General features: G+C 48.1%; 1 protein-coding gene across 4 annotated transcripts in view; it reads left to right on the forward strand.

Moving 5' to 3' along the window:
* Positions 1 to 432: 432 nt before the first annotated feature.
* The window catches only part of CNNM1 (cyclin and CBS domain divalent metal cation transport mediator 1), a 61,210-nt gene continuing 37,866 nt past the window's right edge, over positions 433 to 23,776 (forward strand). For 3 of the 4 annotated variants that reach the window (XM_040361289.1, XM_040361288.1, XM_040361290.1), the window contains exons 1-4: positions 434 to 1,850; positions 12,164 to 12,307; positions 16,217 to 16,354; positions 19,484 to 19,653. In XM_040361289.1, coding sequence (XP_040217223.1) covers positions 509 to 1,850; positions 12,164 to 12,307; positions 16,217 to 16,354; positions 19,484 to 19,653 — 1,794 coding nt within the window. In that variant the 5' untranslated portion in view covers positions 434 to 508. Of the gene's footprint in view, positions 1,851 to 12,163; positions 12,308 to 16,216; positions 16,355 to 19,483; positions 19,654 to 23,776 lie in introns of all 4 variants that reach the window. The other variant, XM_040361287.1, reaches the window with a different exon arrangement.

Consider the following 23,776-nt stretch of genomic DNA (forward strand, 5'->3'; position numbering starts at 1 on the left):
GGCTCGGGGCTCCTCCCCACGTAACTCGCCCTCCCGCTCTCATTGACTGGGCTAAGGGGCGCCTCCCCCTATACTTCCTCCCATCTGTCAGTAGCCGACTCGAGGCTCCTCCCCTCGTGGCTCGTCCTCCCGCTCTCATTTGGGCTAGTCTCCATTTAGTTCCTCCCATCTGTCAGTAGCCGACTCGAGGCTCCTCCCCCCGTGGCTCGTCCTCCCGCTCTCATTGGGCTACTCTCCCTGTGTAGCTCATCCCAGCTGTCAGTTGCAGACTCAAAGCACCTCCCACTATAGCTTGCCTTTCCGCGCTCATTGGCAGACCCAGGGCACCTCCCTCCCTGTAGGTCCTCCCACCTGTCGCTCTCATTGGCTGGCTAGGGGGGCTCTCCCTCCTCCCCACTCCCCATTGGCCGGTTCTGGGCTCCTCCCCTGTGTCGCTTTTCCACCTGTCATTGGCCGGGACGCGTCTTCTCCGTAGCTCCTCCCCGCTGTCAGTGTCCGGGGCCCTGGGATGGCGGTCGGTCGGTGCTTCCCCTCCCCCTTCCTCCTCTTGCTGGTCTCCCGGTGTTGCTCCGGTTGGTTGCTCGGGCTCCGCCCGGAGGACACGTTGGACGGGCGGGTGTCTCTGGAGGGGGGGACCCTGCGGGCGGCGGAGGGGACCCGCTTCACTCTCCGGTTGTATTACCAGCAGCCTCCTTTCCCGGTGAACGGCAGTAGCGGGGAGGGGCCCCGGTTGGTGTTCGTGGAGGAGCCTTGGTCGGGTGGGCAGGGGTGTTTGGAGGGGGGATCCCCAGACGTGGAGGTGTCGGGGCCCCTGGGGGCCCCGGGTGTGGGTTCCGCGGTGGTGGAGGTGCGGGTGGGGGAGTTGCGGAAGGGTGAGCGGGGGCGGGTCTTCTCGGTGTGCGCCTATGACGGGCGGCGCTGGGAGCACCACGGGGGCGGGGAGTTCTCCCTGGAGGTGCGGCAGGTGGAGGAGGGGCTGTCCGGTGGGGTCCGGGTGGTGGTGTCAGGGGTCCTCCTGGGGGTGTCGGCGATATTCGGGGGTCTCCGGCTCTGCCTGCTCTCCTTGGACCCCGTGGAGCTCCGCGTCCTCCAGAACAGCGGCTCGGCAGCGGAGAAGGCGCAGGCGGGGCGGGTCCAGTCGGTCCGGGCGCGGGGATCCTTCCTGCTCTGCTCCCTACTGCTGGGGAACGCTCTGGCCAACGCCTCCCTGGCCGGCTGGCTGTACCGGGTGGTCCTCCCGGCGGAGCCCTGGCTGGCCGTCCTGGCGTCTACGGCGGGGGTCTTCCTGTGCGGGGAGGTGGCCCCCTACTCCGTGTGTTCCCGGCACGGCCTGGCCATCGCCTCCCGGAGCGTCTGCCTGAGCCGCCTCTTAATGGCCGTCACCTCCCCGCTCTCCTTCCCGCTCAGCCGCCTCCTGGACTGGGCGCTCCCCCAGGAGATCAGCACCTTCTACACCCGAGAGAAGCTGGTGGAGATGCTGCGCGCCGCCGACCCCTACAACGACCTGCTGAAGGAGGAGCTCAACATCATCCAGGGGGCGCTGGAGCTTCGCACCAAGGCCGTGGAGGACGTGCTGACCCCGCTGGGCGACTGCTTCATGCTGCGCGCCGACGCCGTCCTCGACTTCGCCACCGTCTCCGACATCCTGCGCAGCGGCTACACCCGCATCCCTGTCTACGAGGGCGACGACCGCGCCAACATCGTGGACATCCTCTTCGTCAAGGACCTGGCCTTCGTGGACCCCGACGACTGCACCCCCCTCCAGACCGTCACCCGCTTCTACCACCGCCCGCTGCACTGCGTCTTCAACGACACCCGGCTGGACGCCGTGCTGGAGGAGTTCAAGAAGGGTGAGATCGCCGGAGTGATCCGTCATCCCCATCCTTCATCATCATTTATCATCATCAACGTCATCCCCATCCTTCATCATTTATTATCATCATCACCGTCATCCCTATCCTTCATCATTTACCGTCATCCCCATCCTTCATCATTTATTATCATCCCCATCATTTATCATCATCACCGTCATCCCCATCCTTCATCATTTACCGTCATCCCCATCCTTCATCATTTATTATCATCATCACCGTCATCCCTATCCTTCATCATTTACCGTCATCCCCAGCCTTCATCATCATTTATCATCATCACCGTCATCCCCATCCATCATCATTTATTATCATCATCACCGTCATCCCCATCCATCATCATTTATTATCATCATCACCGTCATCCCTATCCTTCATCATTTACCGTCATCCCCATCCTTCTTCATCATTTATCATCATCAACATCATCCCCATCCTTCATTTATCATCATAGCCATCATTCATCATTTATCATCATCAACGTCATCCCCATCCTTCATCATTTACCGTCATCCCCATCATTTATCATCACCGTCATCCCCATCCTTCATCATTTATTATTATCACCATTATTAATCATCATCGTCATCCCCATCCTTCATCATTTATCATCAAGTCACCCCCCATCATTCATCATTTATCATCATCACCGTCATTCCCATCCTTCATCATTTATTATCATCACCATCATTTCTCATCTTCTCCGTCATCCCCATCCTTCATCATCCTTCATCATCATCATCATCGCCATCATTCATCATTTACCATCATCAACTTCATCCCCATCCTTAACCTCTTCCATACCAGGCACTTACGCACCTTCCCGCCCAAGCCAATTTTCAGCTTTTAGCACTGTCGCACTTTGAATGGCAATTGCGCGGTCGTGCGACGTGGCTCCCAAACAAAATTGGCGTCCTTTTTTCCCCACAAATAGAGCTTTCTTTTGGTGGTATTTGATCACCTCTGCGATTTTTTTTTTTTTTTTTTTGCGCAACAACTAAAAAAAGACTGAAAATTTTTTAAAAAAATTACGTTTTTATTTTTTTATGTAAATTTTTTTGTAAATAAGTAAGTTTTCTCTTTCAATTACGGGCACTGATGGGCACCGATGAGATGGCACTGATGGACATCGATGAGGTAGTACTGACGGGCACAGATGAGGTGGCACTGATGGGCACACATAGGCGGCACAGATGGGCACTTATGGGTGGCACTGATGGATACTTATGGGTGGCACAGATGGGCACTGATAGGTGGGCACTGGGCATGGATAGGCACTGTGGGGTGGCACTGATGGACACTGTGGGGTGGCACTGATGGACACTTGGGGTGGCACTGATGGACATTGTGGGGCAGCACTGATCTACCATGTTACCAGTCAGTGCCCATTTGTGGGCACTGATTGGCATCTTTTTTTTAAAAGCTTTTTTTTTTTATTTTTTAAGACTTTTTTATTTATTTTTTTTCAATGCTTTTTTTTTTTTTTTTTTTGGTCCACCCTGGTGGTCCAGGGTGGGCTTCCCTGGTGGTCCAGTGTGGCGATCCGAGGGGGGGCTGCGCTGATAAACAATCAGCGCGAACCCCCCTGTCAGGAGAGCCGTCGATCGACTCTCTTATACTCGCGTCTGTCAGACGCGAGTGAGGAAGAGCCATCAACGGCTCTTCCTGTTTCCATCGTGATCAGCCGTGATTGGACGCGGCTGATCACGTGGTAAAGAGTCTCCACCGGAGGCTCATTACCGAGATCGGAGATGCAGGGTGTCAGACTGACACCCCGCATCGCCGCGATGCTCGCCCCCTCCATGGACGTCCTGTCAGGATTTCAGAACCACTTCCCGGACGTAAATCGGCCATAGGCCGGGCGGGAAATGGTTAATCATTTACCATCATCCCCATCCTTCATCATTTATCCTCATCATCGTCACCCCCATCCCTTACTATATACACCCTAGTCATCATTTACCATGATCATCCCCATCCTTCACTATATACACTGGGGTAGATTCAGAGAGCAATTACGCCGGCGTATCCATAGATACGCAGCGTAATTGCTAAGTAGCGCCGGCGTATCTACTTTCTGTATTCAGAAAGCTAGATACGCCGACTGTAGCCTAAGATACAACTGGCATAAGTCTCTTATGCCGTCGTATCTTAGGGTGCATTCTGACGCTGGCCGCTAGGTGGCGCACCCGTAGTTGTCAGCGTAGAGTATGCAAATTGCATACTTACGCAGATTTGCAAACGTACGCGCGGCCGGCGCTCGTTTTATATGTCGTTTGCGAAGGTCGTTTTCGCCGTAAGGTTGCTCCTGCTATTAGGAGGCGCAGCCAATGGTAAGTATGGACGTCGTTCCCGCGTCGCGATTTTCAAATTTTGCGTAACTCGTTCGTGAATGGCGCTGGAAGCCATTTACGTTCACGTCGAAGCCAATGACATCCTTGCGACGTCATTTACTGCAATGCACGTCGGGAAATTTTCCCCGACGGAGCATGCGCAGTACGTTCGGCGCGGGAACGCGCCTAATTTAAATGATCCACGCCTCCTACGGGATCATTTAAATTACGCGCGCTTACGCCGGCCCCTTTTACGAAACGCCGCCGCAAATTACGGAGCAAATGCTTCGTGAATGCAGCGTAGCTCCAGTAATTTACGGAGGCGTAGCGTAAAAACGATACGCTGCGCCGCCGTATCAGTGCGCGCCTCTACCTGAATCTGGGACACTATTCATCATCATCCCCATCCTTCACTATATACCTTTTTATCTATCATTTACCATCACCATCATCCCCATCCTCTGTATCCTATTCATCATCATTATCATCATCAACACCCATCTGGACGCCCTGCTGGAGGAGTTTAAGAAGGGTCAGACCGTCAGAGGAGTGATCCAACTTCCCCCATCCTTCACTACCCTATTCATCATTCACCATCATCATCCTCATCCTTCTCTCCTCCCTATGCATTATCGTCAACATCGTGCCAAGGAGGTTCAAGAAGAGTGGGACCAGTGGAAGAGTATGGCGGCCGCATCAACATTCCTATCCCTAACCCCGCACAATTCATCATCATCCCACATTCTGTGCTTCATTCAGTATCAACTTCTCACCCTGGACCTGATCCCCCCCCCCCGGCTTGTCTCCCTGGACCCGATCCCCCGGCTTGTCTCCCTGGACCCGATCCCCCGGCTTGTCTCCCTGGACCCGATCCCCCGGCTTGTCTCCCTGGACCCGATCCCCCCGGCTTCTCACCCTGGACCCGATCCCCCCGGCTTCTCACCCTGGACCCGATTCCCCCCGGCTTCTCTCCCTGGACCCGATTCCCCCCGGCTTCTCTCCCTGGACCCGATTCCCCCCGGCTTCTCTCCCTGGACCCGATTCCCCCCGGCTTCTCTCCCTGGACCCGATTCCCCCCGGCTTCTCTCCCTGGACCCGATTCCCCCCGGCTTCTCTCCCTGGACCCGATTCCCCCCGGCTTCTCTCCCTGGACCCGATTCCCCCCGGCTTCTCTCCCTGGACCCGATTCCCCCCGGCTTCTCTCCCTGGACCCGATTCCCCCCGGCTTCTCTCCCTGGACCCGATTCCCCCCGGCTTCTCTCCCTGGACCCGATTTCCCCCCGGCTTCTCTCCCTGGACCCGATTTCCCCCCCCCCCCCGGCTTCTCTCCCTGGACCCGATTCCCCCCCCGGCTTCTCTCCCTGGACCCGATTCCCCCCCCGGCTTCTCTCCCTGGACCCGATTTCCCCCCCCGGCTTCTCTCCCTGGACCCGATTTCCCCCCCCGGCTTCTCTCCCTGGACCCGATTTCCCCCCCCGGCTTCTCTCCCTGGACCTGATCCCCCCCCCCCGGCTTGTCTCCCTGGACCCGATCCCCCCGGCTTGTCTCCCTGGACCCGATCCCCCCGGCTTCTCACCCTGGACCCGATCCCCCGGCTTCTCACCCTGGACCCGATCCCCCCCGGCTTCTCACCCTGGACCCGATCCCCCCGGCTTCTCACCCTGGACCCGATTCCCCCCGGCTTCTCTCCCTGGACCCGATTCCCCCCGGCTTCTCTCCCTGGACCCGATTCCCCCCGGCTTCTCTCCCTGGACCCGATTCCCCCCGGCTTCTCTCCCTGGACCCGATTCCCCCCGGCTTCTCTCCCTGGACCCGATTCCCCCCGGCTTCTCTCCCTGGACCCGATTCCCCCCGGCTTCTCTCCCTGGACCCCGATTCCCCCCGGCTTCTCTCCCTGGACCCGATTCCCCCCGGCTTCTCTCCCTGGACCCGATTCCCCCCGGCTTCTCTCCCGGGACCCGATTCCCCCCGGCTTCTCTCCTGGACCCGATTCCCCCCGGCTTCTCTCCCTGGACCCGATTCCCCCCGGCTTCTCTCCCTGGACCCGATTTCCCCCCCCCCCCCCGGCTTCTCTCCCTGGACCCGATTTCCCCCCCCCCCCCGGCTTCTCTCCCTGGACCCGATTCCCCCCCCCGGCTTCTCTCCCTGGACCCGATTTCCCCCCCCGGCTTCTCTCCCTGGACCCGATTCCCCCCGGCTTCTCTCCCTGGACCGATTCCCCCCGGCTTCTCTCCCTGGACCCGATTCCCCCCGGCTTCTCTCCCTGGACCCGATTTCCCCCCCCCCCCCGGCTTCTCTCCCTGGACCCGATTTCCCCCCCCCCCCGGCTTCTCTCCCTGGACCCGATTTCCCCCCCCGGCTTCTCTCCCTGGACCCGATTTTCCCCCCCCGGCTTCTCTCCCTGGACCCGATTTTCCCCCCCCCGGCTTCTCTCCCTGGACCCGATTTCCCCCCCGGCTTCTCTCCCTGGACCCGATTTCCCCCCCGGCTTCTCTCCCTGGACCCGATCCCCCCCCCCCCCGGCTTCTCTCCCTGGACCCGATTTCCCCCCCCCCCCCCCCCCCCCGGCTTCTCTCCCTGGACCCGATCCCCCCCCGGCTTGTCTCCCTGGACCTGATCCTCGGGTTGTCTCCTTGGCCGGCCTGTCAGTTTAGGTGGACGGCCATGTCTTGGTAGGTTTGCGGTCGTGCCATACTCTTTCCACTTTCGGATGATGGATTGAACAGAAGCTCCGTGAGATGTTCAAAGCTTGGGATATTTTCTTTTATAACCTAACTCTGCTTTATACTTCTCCACAACTTTATCCCTGACCTGTCTGGTGTGTTCCTTGGCCTTTGTGATGCTGTTTGCTCACTAAGGTTCTCTAACAAACCTCCTGAGGGCTTCACAGAACAGCTGTATTTATACTTTGTTTAAATTACACACAGACTCTATTTACTAATTAGGTGACTTCTGAAGGCAATTGGTTCCACAAGATTTTAGTTAGGGGTATCAGAGTAAAGGGGGCTGAATACAAATGCCCCAACCCCAACACTTTTTAAAATATTTATTTGTTAAAAAATGTTGAAAACCATTTTCCTTCCACTTCACAATTACGTGCCACTGCACCCACCTATAACCTGATACCTGTTTCTCTCTCTCTATCATCTGCCATCCATATCACCTTATTAATCATTTGTGGTTCATGTCATTGATCAGTCATCTGCCATCCATATCGCTGATCAGTCATCTGCTGCCATGTCACCAATCGATCATATGCCATCCATGTCCCTGATCAATTGTCTGCAGTCCATGTCATTATTGAATCATCTACCATCCATGCCATTGATCAGTTATCTGCCATCTATGTCATTTGATCAGTTGTCTGCCATTCAGGTCACTGGCCAAGAATTTTCTGTCAGGTTATTGATCGGTCATCAGCAGATAATAATATTGATCAGTCACCTGTGCTCCATATCAGTGATCAATCACCTGCAGTCCTTCTCATTGATCAGTCATCAGTGATCCAGGTCATTGGTCAGTCACCTGCAGTCCATGTTGTTCATCATTATATCAGCCTAAAACTGTTCTAAAAAGCAGGTCAATGACCAAGACTGTCTCAAAGAGCTGAAGTCTTCAACTTGCAGCTCTAAAATCAGTACAGTGTTTAATGTCTGATGTTTGCTAAATGATGATAATTGTTGGCTATCCACCTATTCTGGAATGCTGTATTTTCCCATTGGCTTCTCCAAGAGAAAGTACGGGGAGGCAGATCTAACCAAAGTAATTCCTCCCTACTAGGCAGCCCACTACAGAGCATGGCCCCCTGTCCATCTGTATCCAAAGTCAGCCTACTACAGACCATGAATCCATTTCCACAGATACCCAAAGTCAACCCACTACAGACCATGGATCCCTTTCCACGTGTCCAAAATCGGCCCACTACAGACCATGGATCCCTTTCCACGTGTCCAAGCCCACTACAGACCATGGATCCCTTTCCACATGTGTCCAAAATCAACCCACTACAAACCATGGATCCCTTTCCACAGATACCCAAAGTCAGCCCACTACAGACCATGGCTCCATTTCCACATGTATCCAAAATCAACCCACTACAAACCATGGATCCCTTTCCACAGATACCCAAAGTCAACCCACTACAGACCATGAATCCCTTTCCATGTGTCCAAAATCAGCCCACTACAGACCATGGCTCCATTTCCACATGTATCCAAAGTCAACCCACGACAGACCATCGATTCCTTTCCATGTGTCCAAAATCGGCCCACTACAGACCATGGATCCCTTTTCACATGTATCCAAAGTCAACCCACTACAGACCATAAATGCCTTTCAACAGATATCCAAAACCAGCCTACTACAGACCATGGATCTCTTTTCTACATGTATCCAAAAATCAGCCCACTACATACCATTGCTCCCTTTCCACAGATGCCCACTACAGACCATGTATATTTTTCCACAGATACCCAAAGTCAACCCACTACAGACCCTGGATCCCTTTCCACAGATACCCAAAGTCAGCCTACTATAGACTATGGCTCCCTTTCTACAGGTATCCAAAATCAGCCCACTACAGACCATGACTCCCTTTCCACAGATACCCAAAGTCAGCCCACTACAGACCATGACTCCCTTTCCACAGATACCCAAAGTCAACCCACTACAGACCCTGGATCCCTTTCCACAGATACCCAAATTCAGCCTACTACAGACCACGAATCCCTTTCCCCATGTATTTAAAGTCAGTCCACTACATACCATTGCTCCCTTTCTACAGGTATCGAAAATCAGCCCACTACAGACCTTGGCTCCCTTTCCACATGTATCCAACGTCAGCCCACTACAGACCATGGATCCCTTTCCACAGATACCCAAAGTCAGCCCACCACAGACCATGGATCCCTGTCCATCTGTATCTAAACACAGTAAAGATCATGGCTCCCTGTTCGTCCTAAATCAAATGTCAACCCACTACAGATCATGGCTCCTTGATCACATATATCTAAAGTAAGCTCACTACAGACCATGGATCCTTGCCCATCTTTATTCAAAGCCAGTACAGACCATGGCACCCTGTACATATGTATTCAATGTCAGCCCATTACCGACCATTGATTCCTGACTATCTCTATCCAAAGTCAGCCCACTACAGACCATGGCTCCCTGTCCATCTGTATCCAAAGTCACTAGAGACCAGAGCTTTTTTTTCTCAGAAAATAGGTGCAGGAACCCAATCACGACCCCGATCAGATTTCACAAACAGTAGGAGGGTCTTAAAGGGTGCAGAGTTCAGGGGGGTACACACAGAGTGCAGAGCTGTCACTTGTAAACACGAAAACCAGACTTCTGTGTTTACAAGTGATTGTGGTGAGCAGGCACCAAAGGCCTGAGCCAGAGGTGGTGGAACTGAGTTCCCCCTAAAAAAAAGCCCTGCTACAGACCATGGCTTCCTGTCCATCCCAAAGTAGGCTCACTACAGACCTTGACTCCCCATCTGCATGTATGCAAAATCAGCCCACTACAGACCATGCCTTCCTATTCATATGTATCCAAAGTCAGCCCAATACAGTCCATGGCTCTGCGTTCATTTGTATGACAAGTCAGCTCACTACAGACCTTGGCTCCCTGACCATGTGTATCCAAAGTAAGCCCACTACAGACCTTGGCTTCCCGTCCATATGTATCCAAAGTAAGCCCACTACAGACCTTGGCTCCCTGACCACGTGTATCCAAAGTAAGCCCACTACAGACCTTGGCTCCCTGACCACGTGTATCCAAAGTAAGCCCACTACAGACCTTGGCTCCCTGACCATGTGTATCCAAAGTAAGCCCACTACATACCTTGGCTCCCTGACCATGTGTATCCAAAGTAAGCCCACTACATACCTTGGCTCCCTGACCATGTGTATCCAAAGTAAGCCCACTACAGACCTTGGCTTCCCATCCATGTGTATCCAAAGTAAGCCCACTACAGACCTTGGCTTCCCGTCCATATGTATCCAAAGTAAGCCCACTACAGACCTTGGCTTCCCATCCATATGTATCCAAAGTAAGCCCACTACAGACCTTGGCTTCCCATCCATATGTATCCAAAGTAAGCCCACTACAGACCTTGGCTTCCCATCCATATGTATCCAAAGTAAGCCCACTACAGACCTTGGCTTCCCATCCATATGTATCCAAAGTAAGCCCACTACAGACCTTGGCTTCCCATCCATATGTATCCAAAGTAAGCCCACTACAGACCTTGGCTTCCCATCCATATGTATCCGAATTCAACCAGCTACACCCCATGGCTCCCCATCCATCAGTAATCAAAGTCAGCTCACTACAGACCATCTTGGAGTAGAAGGGTACTGGAGTAGGCCAAATCTACTCCTACAGGGCAAACATAAAGTAACAACCAGGTCACTTCTAATGCCTCGTGCACTAGAGTGACCACGTGTCCCGGATTGCCCGGGACAGTCCCGCATTTTGCAGGTCTATCCCGGGCACCTTCATTCCAGGACATACAGTGTCCCGGAATGAAACTGACACAAACCCCCCCCCCCCCCCCTGGGCCAAGCTGATGCCCCCAAAAAAGGCCACCACATCACCGCTTTACTCACTAACCGTACTTTTCCTGGCCGGGAATGCCTGGAGGAGCACAATCCCCGCCCCCTGCTTGTGATTGGAGAAATCATAAATCCTGCCTCTTGTGTCCAATCACTGTGCTGTTATTCGTTATAGCACAAGCTGATTTTTTGGAAGGAGGGTGTCCCTGAATGGCAGTTTGGAAATGTGGTCACCCTACCGTACACACGGCCGTGTTTGGCCTTCATCAGACTTTTTTTCTCATGTTTTTTTTATTCTAACAGTATATAAAAAAAATTAAACCAGAAATAAGCATAATGCCGCGTACACACGATCATTTCTCGGCTTGTAAAAAACTATGTTTTTTAACCACTTAAGGACCGGACCAATATGCTGCTAAATGACCCAAGGGGTTTTTACAATTCGGCACTGCGTCGCTTTAACAGACAATTGCGCGGTCGTGCGACGTGGCTCCCAAACAAAATTGGCGTCCTTTTTTTCCCACAAACAGAGCTTTCTTTTTTCTTTTTTTCATTTTTTGCGCTATAAACAAAAATAGAGCGACAATTTTGAAAAAAATGCAATATTTTTTACTTTTTGCTATAATAAATAGCCCCCAAAAATATATATCAATTTTTTTTTCCTCAGTTTAGGCCGATACGTATTCTTCTACCTATTTTTGGTGGAGAAAAATCGATTGGTTTGCGCAAAATTTATAGCGTTTACAAAATAGGGGATAGTTTTTTTTTTTGTTTTTTTACTACTAATGGCGGCGATCAGCGATTTTTTTCGTGACTGCGACATTATGGCGGACACTTCGGACAATTTTGACACATTTTTGGGACCATTGTCATTTTCACAGCAAAAAATGCATTTAAATTGCATTGTTTATTGTGAAAATGACAGTTGCAGTTTGGGAGTTAACCACAGGGGGCGCTGAAGGAGTTAGGGTTCACCTAGTGTGTGTTTACAACTGTAGGGGGGTGTGGCTGTAGGTCTGACGTCATCGATCGAGTCTCCCTATAAAAGGGATCACTCGATCGATGCGCCGCCACAGTGAAGCACAGGGAAGCCGTGTTTACACACGGCTCTCCCCGTTCTTCAGCTCCAGGGAGCGATCGCGAGGGGGCGGCTATAAACGAATAGCCGCACCCTCGTCCCGGATCGCTCCTGAAGCCACGGGAACCGCCGCATGTACGACCGTGTGTGGGCAACGTCGTTTTAATGATGAAGTTGGAAAAACAAGCCGAAAAATGATCGTGTGTACGCGGCGCGGCGCTTCTAGAAGGCAAATTTAGCAGAACTTTGGAAATGGCTTGTTTTTGCCATCATTTGGTGTTATTACATTTATCCTCTCGATTTTGTTTTGTATTTTTCCAGGCAAATCCCATTTGGCGATAGTTCAGCGGGTCAACAATGAAGGGGAAGGAGACCCATTCTATGAAGTGATGGGGATTGTAACCCTGGAGGACATCATAGAAGAGATCATCAAATCTGAAATCCTGGATGAGACCGATCTGTACAGTATGTAGCGTATTTATCGGCATATAAGACGCACAGGCGTATAACAGGCACCTTCATTTTAAGAGGGAAGTTTCAGTTGGGAAAAAAAGAAAATTTTAAATAAAAAACTTTGACGCAAAATAAGGGTCAGTGCCCATCAATGCCCATCTGCAGGCTCAAAATTGCCCATCAATGCAGCTTGATCAATGCCCATTAGCAGGTTTTATTTATTTATCTCTGCTCCAGGGGGCCAATGCCTGAAGCTGTGTAAGGGGCCCCATAATTCCTGATCTCTGCCCCCAATATACAGTACATAGGACAGTGACCATGGATGGTAGTAATTGTGGGAGTGTGGACAACCCAGACAGTGGAGCAGAACCGAAAAAACCTTCTCCTCTCCTCCTGGTGATGGAAACCACAACACCCATTTACATGATTCTGGTGTCACGGTGGTTTCTGTGTTGTCCACGTCTCTGCCATTCCAGGGACTAGCCGTTATGAGATTGGGCAACGTGGACAACCCAGAGAGTGGAGCAGAACGGAGAAAACCTTCTCCTCTCCTCCTGGTGATGGAAATCATGACACCCATTTACACCATTCCAGTGTCAAGGTGGTTTCAGGGTTGTCCACATCTCCTGACGTTCCCAGGACTAGTGGTCATGAAATTGGGCAATGTGGACAACCCAGAGAGTGGTCCAAAATGGCGAAAAGCGTTTTATTCTTGTCCATGGAAACCACAACACCTATTTACATAATTCTGGTGTCAAGGTGGTTTTGGGTTGTCCACATATCTGCCACTCCTGGGACTAGTGGTTATGAGATTGGGCAATGTGGACAACCTAGAGAGTGGACCAAAATGGAGAAAACCTTTTTTTTTTTTTTTTTTCTTGACCATGGAAACCACAACAGCCATTTACAGAATTCTGGTGTCAAGGTGGTTTCGGGTTGTCCACGTCTCTGACACTACTGGTCATGAGATAGTGATGTGGACTCCAGACAGGTCTGCTTTATTACTATCCTGAGATCCAATTCTTATCCCGTCCTCTCTCTCTGCTATCCTTTTCACCTACGTTCATATTAGTTATATTATATTATTATTTTACCTCCTTTCTGCTGATCATATGTACAAAGGTTGTTAGAAGGGAAATACCCGGATCACTGAAGGCTTCAGCGAGCATTCGATATGGTCTATTCTATATATAGACTGTGCTTCTTAGGTGTCCAGAATGTTCCCTTCCAGACAAGTCCATTGGGTTCTGTTTTCTATTAACCACTTAAGGGCCAAGCCTTTTTCAGATGTGTTGTTAAAAACATTTTTTTTGCTAGAAAATTACTTAGAACCCCCAAACATTATATCAAAAAACACCCCAGAGAATAAAATGGCAGTCATTGCAATACCTTTTGTCACACTGTATTTGCGTAGCGGTCTTACAAGCACACTTTTTTGGGGAAAAAATACACTTTAAAAAAAAAAAAAAAATAAGACAACAATAAAGTTAGCCCAATTTTTTTTTTTATATTGTGAAAGATAATGTTACGCCGAGAGAGTTGATACCCAACATGTGACGCTTCAAAATTGTGCCCGCTCTTGCAATGGCGACAAACCTACACCCTTTAAAATCTGCATAGGCGACATTTAAAAAATTGTACAGGTTGCATGTTTTGAGTTACAGACGACTAGGGGTAGAATTATTTCTCTCGCTCAAACGATCGCGGCGATACCTCACATGTGTCGTTTGAACACCGTTTTCAAATGCTGGTGTTACTCACACAGGGCACTTTAACCACTTAAGGACCGCCTCCTGCAGATATACATCGGCAGAATGGCCACGGCTGGGCACAAGCACGTACAGGTACGTCCTCTTTAAGTGCCCAGCCGTGGGTCGCGGGTGCGGCCGTGGGACCCGATCGCCGCTGGAGTCCCGCTACCGGTCCCCGGAGCTGAAGAACGGGGAGAGCTGTGTGTAAACACAGCTTCCCCGTTCTTCACTGTGGCGCTGTCATTGATCGTGTGTTCCCTAATATAGGGAAACACGATCAATGACGTCACACGTCCAGCCCCACCCCCTACAGTTAGAAACACAAATGAGGTCACACTTAACCCATTCAGCGCCCCCTTGTGGTTAACTCCCAAACTGCAATTGTCATTTTCACAGTAAAGAATGCATTTTTTGCTGTGAAAATGACACTGGTCCCAAAAATGTGTCAAAATTGGCCGATGTGTCCGCCATAATGTCGCAGTCATGAAAAAAAATGCTGATCGCCGCCATTAGAAGTAAAAAAAAAAAGAATGAAAAAAATTGCAATAAAACTATCTCCTATTTTGTAAACGCTATAAATTTTGCACAAACCAATTGATAAACGCTTATTGCAATTTTCTTTTTTTTGACCAAAAAAAGGTAGAAGAACACGTATCGGCCTAAACTGAGGAAAAAAATGTTTTATATATTTTTGGGGGATATTTATTATAGCAAAAAGTAAAAAATGTTGCATTTTTTTTCAAAATTGTCGCTCTATTTTTGTTTATAGCGCAAAAAATAAAAACCGCAGAGGTGATCAAATACCACCAAAAGAAAGCTCTATTTGTGGGAAAAAAACAACTTCAATTTTGTTTGGGAGCCACGTCGCACGACCGCGCAATTGTCAGTTAAAGCGACGCAGTGCCGAATCGCAAAAACTGGCCAGGTCCTTTACCTGCCTAAAGGTCCGGGTCTTGTGGTTAAAGTGGTTAAAAAAAAAAAAAATCTTATTTATTTTATTTATTTATTTTTACACTGTTTTAAAAAAAAAATTGGGGTCACTTTTATTCCTATTACAAGGAATGTAAACATCCCTTGTAATAGAGAAAATCATGACAGGTCCTCTTAAATATGAGATCTTGGGGTCAAAAAGACCTTGCATCTCATATTTAGACTTAAATGCAATAATAAACAAATAAAACATTTTGTCATTTGAAAAAAAAAATGACAAAAAAAAAGGCACTTTTAATATTTAGACTAAAATACAATATATAAAAAAAAAAAAATTTATTTTGTCATTTGAAAAAAATGACACAAATAAAATGTCCCTTTAAGAGCTATGGCCGCCCATAGCTCTTAAAGGGCCATTTTTTTTGTCATTTTTTTCAAATGACAAAATAAATGTAATTATTATTTTTTTATTGCATTTTAGTCTAAATATTAAATGACCACTAGTCCTGAGTGACTTTTTTTGAAGTCTCCTCCGCCCTGCTATGGTATGGAGACAGGTTGGGGGCCATCTTGCCTTTACTCGTCTCCATACCCAGCCCACGGATAGGATACGTTCGCCTCCGCCACTACAGACGGCTCTGGTAAGCGGCAGACAGTGCCGATCCTGACCTCCCTAAGCAAAATTACATGTTACATTAAAGTAGGAGAAGTGGGGGGGGGGGGGGGGTGTTCTGCTGTCGGAAATTACATCTTAAATTACAGTGAGAAGCAGGGGGTGCTGAATTCTTACCTCTTCTCCCATGCAGCCAGCGAGTTGTGAGAAGCGGGGTGAGGGGCCAAAAAATGACTTCTCACCAGGCGGGGCCTCTAGTAATTTGGGGGGCCCTCCGCAGCTTTGCGGGGCCCTAAGCGGCTTGCATAGTGAGCCTATAGGGTGGATCGCCCTGGCGGCGGAGGGCACAGAAGAGCGGCGGGCGGCCCTCTCCTGCCGCCAATAACAGTGATCTCGCAGTGAATCCACCGCAGAGACCACCATTATCGTAAACCGGACTGCTGGCTGAAGAGATGGATACCTGGGTTATGGTAGCTAGCTGCTGCCATAACAGAGATATCCCTCTTTTCAAAGTGCCGACGTATATCGGTGTGCGGCGGTCCGGAAGTGGTTAATAACAATGGCTCTGATTTGTTATATGATTTTTTTTTTTTTTTTTTATTTAAAACATTTTCTTTCTGTTGGCAGATAATAGGAAAAAGGAACGAAATCCCCACCGAGAGAGGAAACAACAAGACTTCTCCCTGTTCAAGCTTACTGACAGTGAGATGAAGGTGAAGATTTCTCCCCAGCTCCTCCTGGCCACCCATCGCTTCATGGCTACAGGTAGGTACTGCCAGGAGGACCATTGGGTTCAATATGCAGTTTTAGAGATCCAGTGCTGAGGGCACATTTCCACCGGGTCATACAATTTTACATCTGTGAAATATAGAATTTATTATTAAATGTTTCTGTGCGGGTCCCATTCAATCACTGCTTTATACTTGCATGTTTCGCCATTTAACCACTTAAGACCCGGACCTTTAGGCAGCTAAAGGACCCGGTCAGTTTTTTGCGATTTAGGCACTGCGTCGCTTTAACTGACAATTGCGCGGTCGTGCGACGTGGCTCCCAAACAAAATTGGCGTCCTTTTTTCCCCACAAATAGAGCTTTCTTTTGGTGGTATTTGATCACCTCTGCGGTTTTTGTTTTTTTTGCGCTATAAACAAAAATAGAGCGACAATTTTGAAAAAAATTCAATATTTTTTACTTTTTGCTATAATAAATATCCCCCAAAAATATATAAAACATATTTTTTTTCCCTCAGTTTAGGCCGATACGTATTCTTCTACCTATTTTTGGTTAAAAAAAATCGCAATAAGCGTTTATCAATTGGTTTGCGCAAAGTTTATAGCGTTTACAAAAAAGGGGATAGTTTTATTGCATTTTTATAACTTTTTTTTTTTTTTTTACTACTAATGGCGGCGATCAGCGATTTTTTTTTTCGTGACTGCGACATTATGGCGGACACTTCGGACAATTTTGACACATTTTTGGAACCATTGTCATTTTCACAGCAAAAAATGCATTAAAAATGCATTGATTACTGTGAAAATGACAGTTGCAGTTTGGGAGTTAACCACTAGGGGGCGCTGAAGGAGTTATGTGTGACCTCATTTGTGTTACTAACTGTAGGGGGGTGTGGCTGTAGGTCTGACGTCATCGATTGTGTTTCCCTATAAAAGGGAACACACGATCGATGACGGCGCCACAGTGAAGAACGGGGAAGCTGTGTTTTACACACAGCTCTCCCCGTTCTTCAGCTCCGGGGACTGATCGCGGGACTCTAGCGGCAATCGGGTCCGCGAGTCCCGCGGCCGCGGAGCTTCGGACCGGGTCACGTGCAAGCGTCTGCGGCGCGCGCGACCCCACGGCTGGGCTTAAAGAGCCACGTACATGTACGTGGATGTGCCATTCTGCCGACGTATATCGGCGTGAAGGGGTCCTTAAGTGGTTAATGATGGCTGTACACATGTATGCCGTGCCGCCACATACATGAGCACTTGTGTTTTGTGCTGGAAATATGCTCAATTACTCCCCCCTTGCACTCAGAATCCACTCGCAGTGATGCCTCTTAACCACTTTTCAGCCCCGGACCATTTGGCTGGCCAAAGACCAGAGCCCTTTTTGCGATTCGCCACTGCGTGGCTTTAACTGACAATTGCGCGGTCGTGCGACGTGGCTCCTAAACAAAATTGGTGTCCTTTTTTCCCCCCAACAAATAGAGCTTTCTTTTGGTGGTATTTGATCACCTCTGCGGTTTTTATTTTTTGCGCTATAAACAAAAATAGAGCGTAAATAAAAATAAAAAAAGCATTTTTTTTTTACTTTTTGCTATAATAAATATCCCCAATTTTTTATTTATTTTTTAACCAGTTCCCGACCCCCGCATGTACATATACGTCCACAATATGGCACGTACAGGCACATGGGCGTACATGTACGTCCTCGCCTATTAGCGGGTGGGGGGTCCGATCGGGACCCCCCCCGCTACATGCGGAGTTCGGGTCCGCTCGGGGAGCGATCCGGGACCACGGCGCGGCTATTTGTTTATAGCCGCTCCGTCGCGATCGCTCCCCGGAGCTGAAGAACGGGGAGAGCCGTGTGTAAACACGGCTTCCCCGTGCTTCACTGTGTCGGCGCATCGATCGCGTCATTCCCTTTATAGGGAAGACACGATCGATGACGTCATTCCTACAGCCACACCCCCCAACAGTTGTAAACACATACTAGGTGCACCCTAACTCCTACAGCGCCACCTGTGGTTAACTCCCAAACTGCAACTGTCATTTTCACAATAAAGAATGCAATTTAAATGCATTTTTTGCTGTGAAAATGACAATGGTCCCAAAAATGTGTCAAAATTGTCCGATGTGTCCGCCATAATGTCGCAGTCACGAAAAAAATCGCTGATCGCCGCCATTAGTAGTAAAAAAAAAAAATTTTATAAAAATGCAATAAAACTATCCCCTATTTTGTAAACGCTATAAATTTTGCGCAAACCAATCGATAAACGCTTATTGCGATTTTTTTTACTAAAAATAGGTAGAAGAATACGTATCGGCCTAAACTGAGGAAAAAAAATGTTTTTATATATGTTTTTGGGGGATATTTATTACAGCAAAAAGTAAAAAATATTGCATTTTTTTCAAAATTGTCGCTCTATTTTTGTTTATAGCGCAAAAAATAAAAACCGCAGAGGTGATCAAATACCACCAAAAGAAAGCTCTATTTGTGGGGGGAAAAAGGACGCCAATTTTGTTTGGGAGCCACGTCGCACGACCGCGCAATTGTCTGTTAAAGCGACACAGTCCCGAACTGTAAAAACCCCTTGGGTCTTTAGGCAGCAATATGCTTAAGTGGTTAAAAAGCAAATTTTTTAGGCCGATACGTATTCTTCTTCATATTTTTGGTAAAAAAAAATCGCAATAAGCATATATTGATTCGTTTGCGCAAAAGTTATAGCGTCTACAAAATAGGGGATAGTTTTATGGCATTTTTATTATTATTTTTTTTTACTTGTCCAGGCTTGTGGCCGGTGATATTGAACCCCCACCGCCGGTATCTGAAGAATATTGGCAATCCGCTCAGTGATTCAGGGAACTCTGGGTAATGAACAGGTAGACCATTCTTACCTGAAAAGATGGCTGCTGAGTTTTAGATGAGTTTTCATACACTTTAGGAGCATCTGAACCACTATGGTTATACTGGACCTGTGGTTCCTTTACATCTCTGGGCATTTTAATGATAGTTTTAATTTCCCTTGGGTGACGATTGTGCAATGGTTGGCACAGACTGGAGGTATCTAGAAATGCGTCCTCAGTGATGGTCCAAACATAACCCATCATACATGATTGATATATCTGCCTTACATTGGATTGGTTGAGCACCTTCTAACTGCCATTTTGTTTCAGAGATCGAGCCTTTCAAAGCTCCTTTCCTGTCTGAGAAAATTCTTTTACGCCTTCTTAAACACCCACATGTGATTCAAGAGCTAAGGTTTGACGAGAAAAATAAAAGGTCTACAGAGCACTATCTTTACCAACGCAATAAGCCAGTGGACTATTTTATTTTAATCCTTCAGGTACGTTACTAACCCCACTTTGATATGATCCATGTCTGGTGGATCCTCACTTGATAAATTCCATGTCTGGTGGATCCTCACTTTGATATGATCCATGTCTGGTGGAGCCCTACTTTGCGATCATCCATGTCGGGTGGAGCCCCACTTTGATATCATCCATCTCTGTTGGAGCCCTACTTTGCGATCATCCATGTCGGGTGGAGCCCCACTTTCATATCTTCCATCTCTGTTGGAGCCCTACTTTGCGATCATCCATGTCGGGTGGAGCCCCACTTTCATATCATCCATCTCTGGTTGAAGTGCCACGTGATATCATCCATCTCTGGTGGAGCCCCACCTAATATCATCCATCTTTGGTGGAGCCCCACTTGATATAATCCATTTCTGGTGAAGCCCAACTTGGATATCATTCATCTCTAGTGGAGCCCTACTTTGATACGGTCCATGTCTGGTGGAGCCCCACTTTGATATGATTTGTAACGGTCACCGCCGTTTACGACCTTCCATCAACCCACGACAGCTCATCTGACACTCCAACCATCCAACAGACATCCCATTTCCCAGAATAACGAAACTTGCTCTGTGTTCTGGTTTCAAACGCAAGACAACTTTAATGGTTGGCTCTCAAGTTTATATACATTTTTCAAGGCATGCTTCAGTGATCACAGGAACAATCAAACTCTCCACCCACACACTGGGGGGGCTTCAATACACCTTCAGATGGCTAATTGCTAAACATTATAGACATGTCGGCGCCGGTCTATAATTATAATGTCCTAATCACTCCACCTGAGAAGTCACATTCCTTCATTAACAGAATTCAAACAAAACACTATCACACAATGAATCCCCCTCAATCCACATCTTTAGACAGACGTTCTGTCTCCGCATACAGCTTGACAAGTTCCATTCCACACACACAACAGTATTTAGCATACATAATGAGAGATCCCGGACCAGACTCAATTAGCATGTCAACAGTCTACACAGAGAGATGAGTCAAAGAATAAACCAACACTTTGCAATATGAGCTATCAGTAATGTCCCCTGTCCTGTAATTTAGGATATAATTTCTCAGTCACCCTATGGCCCTATCGGACATAAGGTGACCCTAGACATAAGAGTTATTGACGCTGGCACAGGAGTACCCCTCATCCTTCCAAAGTCTCTGTTTGTCCCGGGTCATTCCATTACATGATCCATGTCTGGTGGAGCCCCACTTTGATACGATCCATCTCTGGTGGAGTCTCACATTGATATCATCCATCTCTGGTGGAACCCCACTTTGATATGGTCCATGTCTGGTGGAGCCCCACTTTGACACAGTCCATGTCTGGTGGAGCCCCACTTTGCTACGGTCCGTGTCTGGTGGAGCTCCACGTTGCTACGGTCCATGTCTGGTGGAGCCCCACTTTGATACGAGCCATCTCTGGTGAAGCCTCACTTTGATACGGTCCATGTCTGGTGAAGCCTCACTTTGATACGGTCCATGTCTGGTGGAGCCCCACTTTGATACGGTCCATGTCTGGTGGAGCCCCACTTTGATATGATACATCTCTGGTGGAGCCCCACTTTGATATGGTCCATGTCTGGTGGAACCCCACTTTGATATGGTCCATGTCTGGTGGAACCCCCACTTTGATACGGTCCATGTCTGGTGGAACCCCCACTTTGATATGGTCCATGTCTGGTGGAACCCCACTTTGATATGGTCCATGTCTGGTGGAACCCCACTTTGATACGGTCCATGTCTGGTGGAGCCCCACTTTGATATGATACATCTCTGGTGGAGCCCCACTTTGATATGGTCCATGTCTGGTGGAACCCCACTTTGATATGGTCCATGTCTGGTGGAACTCCACTTTGATATGATCCATGTCTGGTGGAACCCCACTTTGATACGGTCCATGTCTGGTGGAACCCCACTTTGATATGGTCCATGTCTGGTGGAACCCCACTTTGATACGGTCCATGTCTGGTGGAGCCCCACTTTGATATGATACATCTCTGGTGGAGCCCCACTGAATAAAATCCATGTCTGGTGGAGTCCCAATTGGATATAATTCATACCAATACAAAATGATTTAGTATCACTCTGTTAAACCATTTCCAATGCCAATATATATTTTTTAATAAAGTGGCATGGAAGAACCTTTGTTGAGTTTTCACTGTTGTCTGTGCCCCCATTAGGGAGATTCACCCTCCATCTTTGTGCTCGTGACCACTGTCAGAGAAAACATCCAATAGGGACACTTTTTCCAGCGACAGCTGCCTTCCAATGCAACTAAACCAAAGCAAAAAATATAATATAAAAAAAAGATAATATATTGTAGCTTAGCAATCATTGGATATGGTAGCTGCATTTGTTTTCTTCTTTTTTTTCACCTTATTTACCTGGTGACCTGCCATTAACACACCTCTTGTCTTAGGGTGCCTACGCTCACTCCCCACTACTTCTATGGAGGAGTAATGTAGCCACCCTTGGACAGCAGCATTGTCATACATTTTTAAAAGAGACAATGCGACTTTAAGGCACCAAAATAATGTTTAACCAATTATTAAAACAGGGCTCGACAAAATCCGGGCGCCCAATTGCGAAATTGTGACCTGGCGCCCGGGAAAGCTTAGGCCTGCAGAAAGCCTCAATTGCGCGGCGGGGGCGCACGGAGACACTGGATCCTGTGTCTCCGTGCGCCCCCACCGCACCCGCCGGTAATTGAGGCCATGGCTTTGCTGCCTTCTGCAGGCCTAAGCTTCCTTCTGTGATCTGGCACCATCTTGTGGTGGCTGTTGGCATTACAAGTAAAACAGAAGTTCTAATGTGTTTTTTCACTGTTTTCACTCCCATCTCCTTCCCTCTAATTAGAACCCCCAAACATTATATATATTTTTTATTCTAACGCCCTAGAGAATTAAATGGCGGTCGTTGAAATACTTTCTGTCACACCGTATTTGCGCAGCGGTCTTACAAGTGCACTTTTTTGAAAAAAAAAATACACTTTTTTTTATTAAAAAAGAAGACAACAGTAAAGTTATCCCAATTTTTTTTTATATTGTGAAAGATAATGTTACGCCGAGTAAATTGATACCCAACATGTCACACTTCAAAATTGCGTCCGCTCGTGGAATGGCGACAAACTTTTACCCTTTAAAATCTCCATAGGCGAGGTTTAAAAAAAATCTACTGGTTGCATGTTTTGAGTTACAGAGGAGGTCTAGGGCTAAAATTATTGCTCTCGCTCTAATGATCGCGGTGATAACTCACGTATGCGTTCGCTTCTGCGCGTGAGCTTGGCGCCACCATTCATATATATGCCACCATTGTCTATGTACCACCATTCATACATATGCCACCATTATCTATGTACCACCATTCATATATATGCCACCATTGTCTATGTACCACCATTCATATATATGCTACCATTGTCTATGTACCACCATTCATATATATGCTACCATTGTCTATGTACCACCATTCATATATATGCTACCATTGTCTATGTACCACCATTCATATATATGCTACCATTGTCTATGTACCACCATTCATATATATGCAACCATTATCTATGTACCATCATTCATATACATGCCACCATTGTCTATGTACCACCATTCATATATATGCTACCATTGTCTATGTACCACCATTCATATATATGCCACCATTGTCTATGTACCACTATTCGTACATATGCTACTATTAAGCCTCATACACACGATTGGACTTCCATCTGACTTTTCCGTGGATTTTTGTTCGTAGGGCGTTGGCCATGAACTCGTTCTGCATACACACTGCAAGACTTTTTGAGCAAACTTTCACAAAATCACGTGTTTTTTCAGCTCTTTACCGCCACCTGTGAAGGATATGTCAGTGTAATTCTCCCTGCTTGGTTAAATTGTGGGTTAGAGGTAAAATGGATTCATGTGTTACAAGCTATTGACATGTTAATGACCCGTCTGCAGCTAGCTCCTTGTTTCAAAGGGATGTTAATCCTGTTACTGTGATTAGAGGTGACTCATGTTATGTATTCTGATTGCTTCATTATGTGGTGCCAGGCTGCCCAGCTAATGTGTTCTGTACACCTTGTAATTAACTTCCCTGATGTCATTATTTAAA

The sequence above is a fragment of the Rana temporaria genome, chromosome 8, assembly GCF_905171775.1.
Source record: "Rana temporaria chromosome 8, aRanTem1.1, whole genome shotgun sequence".
Lineage (NCBI taxonomy): Eukaryota > Metazoa > Chordata > Amphibia > Anura > Ranidae > Rana > Rana temporaria.